The sequence below is a fragment of the Orycteropus afer genome, unplaced genomic scaffold (genome assembly GCF_000298275.1).
Source record: "Orycteropus afer afer isolate SDZICR_OR568_19922 unplaced genomic scaffold, OryAfe1.0 scaffold00190, whole genome shotgun sequence".
NCBI classification, from domain to species: Eukaryota; Metazoa; Chordata; class Mammalia; order Tubulidentata; family Orycteropodidae; genus Orycteropus; species Orycteropus afer.
Window position 1 is genome coordinate 4,445,229 of NW_006921777.1, and position 2,307 is coordinate 4,447,535.

The 2,307-nt window shown below is 39.5% G+C and overlaps 1 protein-coding gene across 1 annotated transcript in view; it reads right to left on the reverse strand.

The window, feature by feature from the left end:
- Nucleotides 1-2,307, reverse strand: part of ZDHHC17 (zinc finger DHHC-type palmitoyltransferase 17) — a 189,428-nt gene that overhangs the window by 113,460 nt on the left and 73,661 nt on the right. Inside the window, exon 2 of the mRNA XM_007947555.2 lies at nt 1,238-1,341. Coding sequence (XP_007945746.1) covers nt 1,238-1,341 — 104 coding nt within the window. The remainder of the gene's footprint in view (nt 1-1,237; nt 1,342-2,307) is intronic.

The window sequence follows — 2,307 nt, forward strand, 5'->3', positions numbered from 1 at the left end:
AGGTCTGGACTCTCCTCCCAGAACAGTACTCCTACACACAAAATTCTGCATACAATTCCAAGGCATTCAAGGAACTTCTGAACCTCTTCTTAAGGATCCAAGTTAAGGATGCTGCAATTCTTAATTTTCTAAACAAGATTTGTACTGTTCCACCGACTGCCTCAACAATGGGCTGAAGTATGGCAATGATTGTGAGGATGGCATAGGACTGAGCAGTGTTTTGCTCTGTTGTACAGTTACTGAGTTGGAACCAATTCCACAGAATCTAACAACAACAAACAGGGTTTAGTAAGAGTCACCTTACTTTGAAATGCGGCTTGCACTGTGTAGTATTAAGGGTTCCAGCACTCTATTCCACATAATGAATATAAGGAGACGAAAAGCATGTGGTTGTTATTGCTGTCTGTTGCTGTGGAGCTATTCACACGGTTCTCAAGGTTGTGACCTTTCAGAAGCAGATTGCCAGGCCTATCTTCCAAAAAGCATGTAAAGTCTTTTATATTAAGAAAAAGTTATTGTATAGTTCCACAAAACAAAGAAACACTGTTTCATTCGGTCTGCTTAATGGTATAAATGGGATATTACTTCATGCTTTCTTTTTGAAGCACATATACAGATGATCAGAAGAGCCAAGAAAAACTCTAAGTAACAACACTGTGACTATTAACTACAGTAGATACAGTGAATTTCAGCCAATTCTTAAAGCCAAAGAACCTACAAACTAAACACATAGTTTTCTACTTTTTATTTGCAAATATGTGTTGTATTCTACTATCCCTATGATTTGTATAATATCCTAAATTTACCCCTTTCCTTAGTCTATCTCAAAAACTGACAGAATCTGAAATTCCGAACATCATACTTTAAGACAATTTTGTGATATTTCACTCAGCACGGCTTAAACAGAGGGGAGGGACATTAATTACATTTTATTTCTAATCCAGAATAGTTGATTTACACCACATATTCAATTTAAAAGTGCTTTAATACCGAGTCCATTCTTCATAATCAACCTCAGTACTCTTAGGGCATAATAAAGAACTTCTGGAGATAGCAACAAATACCAAAAGCAAAGGGAGATACATGTTAAATTAATTAATGGAAAAGAAACTATTTAACTGATATATTAACATTTTTTATCCATTAAGATTTACTCAGGAGAAAAAACTGTGTTCATATTTCACTTAAAATAGTACAGATCTCTAAAAACAAAACACAACTATAACAAAACCCTTACTGTGTAGCCTTGACTATGTCCCATGTGCTGTAATCATCAATATGAGTTTTCCGTCCAAGAGGTTCACCATATCCATGGTTATAATGGCTTTGGGGCTTAATTTCCTGTTGAAGAGAAAATCCCAGAGATAAGAATTGCAAAAAGAGGTGCAGAAAATATTTAAGCATTTTACACTAGGGCTTTAAGTGCTGTTTGAAGAATGCTCACTACTGAAATAAGTTTTACCGTATTCTCGTATTTGTTCTTTTCAGAGAAAAGACATGTTCAAATAATACTATACTGTGTACTTACTCTCCAAACAGAAATGTTACAAGACCAGAAATTAGTGACAAACTAGTAACTGGAATTCGTCTTTCAGCCCCATAACATTTTCTTACCTCTCCTTTGAATAAACTCTCCTTCTATCAGACAAATCCTTGTACCATTCTAGCATAACTCTTAGCCTATCTAATATTCTACTTCAAAACCTTCATTACATGCACTGTATTTTCATTTCCAGTTGCCACAAATCAGTTCCAACTTGCGGTGACCCCATGTGTACCAGACTAGAATTATGCTCCAGAGTTCTCAATAGCTGATTTTTCAAAAGTAGATTGCCAAGCCTCTCATCTGTGAGGAAGCAGAGGCAGAGATCCAGGTAAGGCCAGGGACCCAGGCCACGGCACTCCCAAGCGGCGGGAAAGCCAGAGAAAGAAGAGAAAAAGCCAGCAGGGGGACCAGGACAGAGCAAGGAAGCAGAGGCAGGGTAAGCAGGAAGCAGGGAAGGCCAGGGACCCAGGCCATGGCCCTCCCAAGCAGTGGGAAAGACGTAGGGACCTACGTAAGGGGAGGGTGGGAGGGTAGAGAAGTTTTGAACAGCTAAGGGAGACAAACCTGTCTGTCAGTTTGTCCTACTGTGGCATGTTGCTGTGAGGCTTGAGGCTGTGCCACCGGTGTCTCAAACCCAGTAGGGTTGCACATGGAGTACAGGTTTCAACAGCTTACAGACTGAGACAGACTAGGAGGAAGGAGGAGGCCATCCACTTCTCAAAGAATTGGCCAGGGAAAACCTTATGAATAGCAGAGAAACA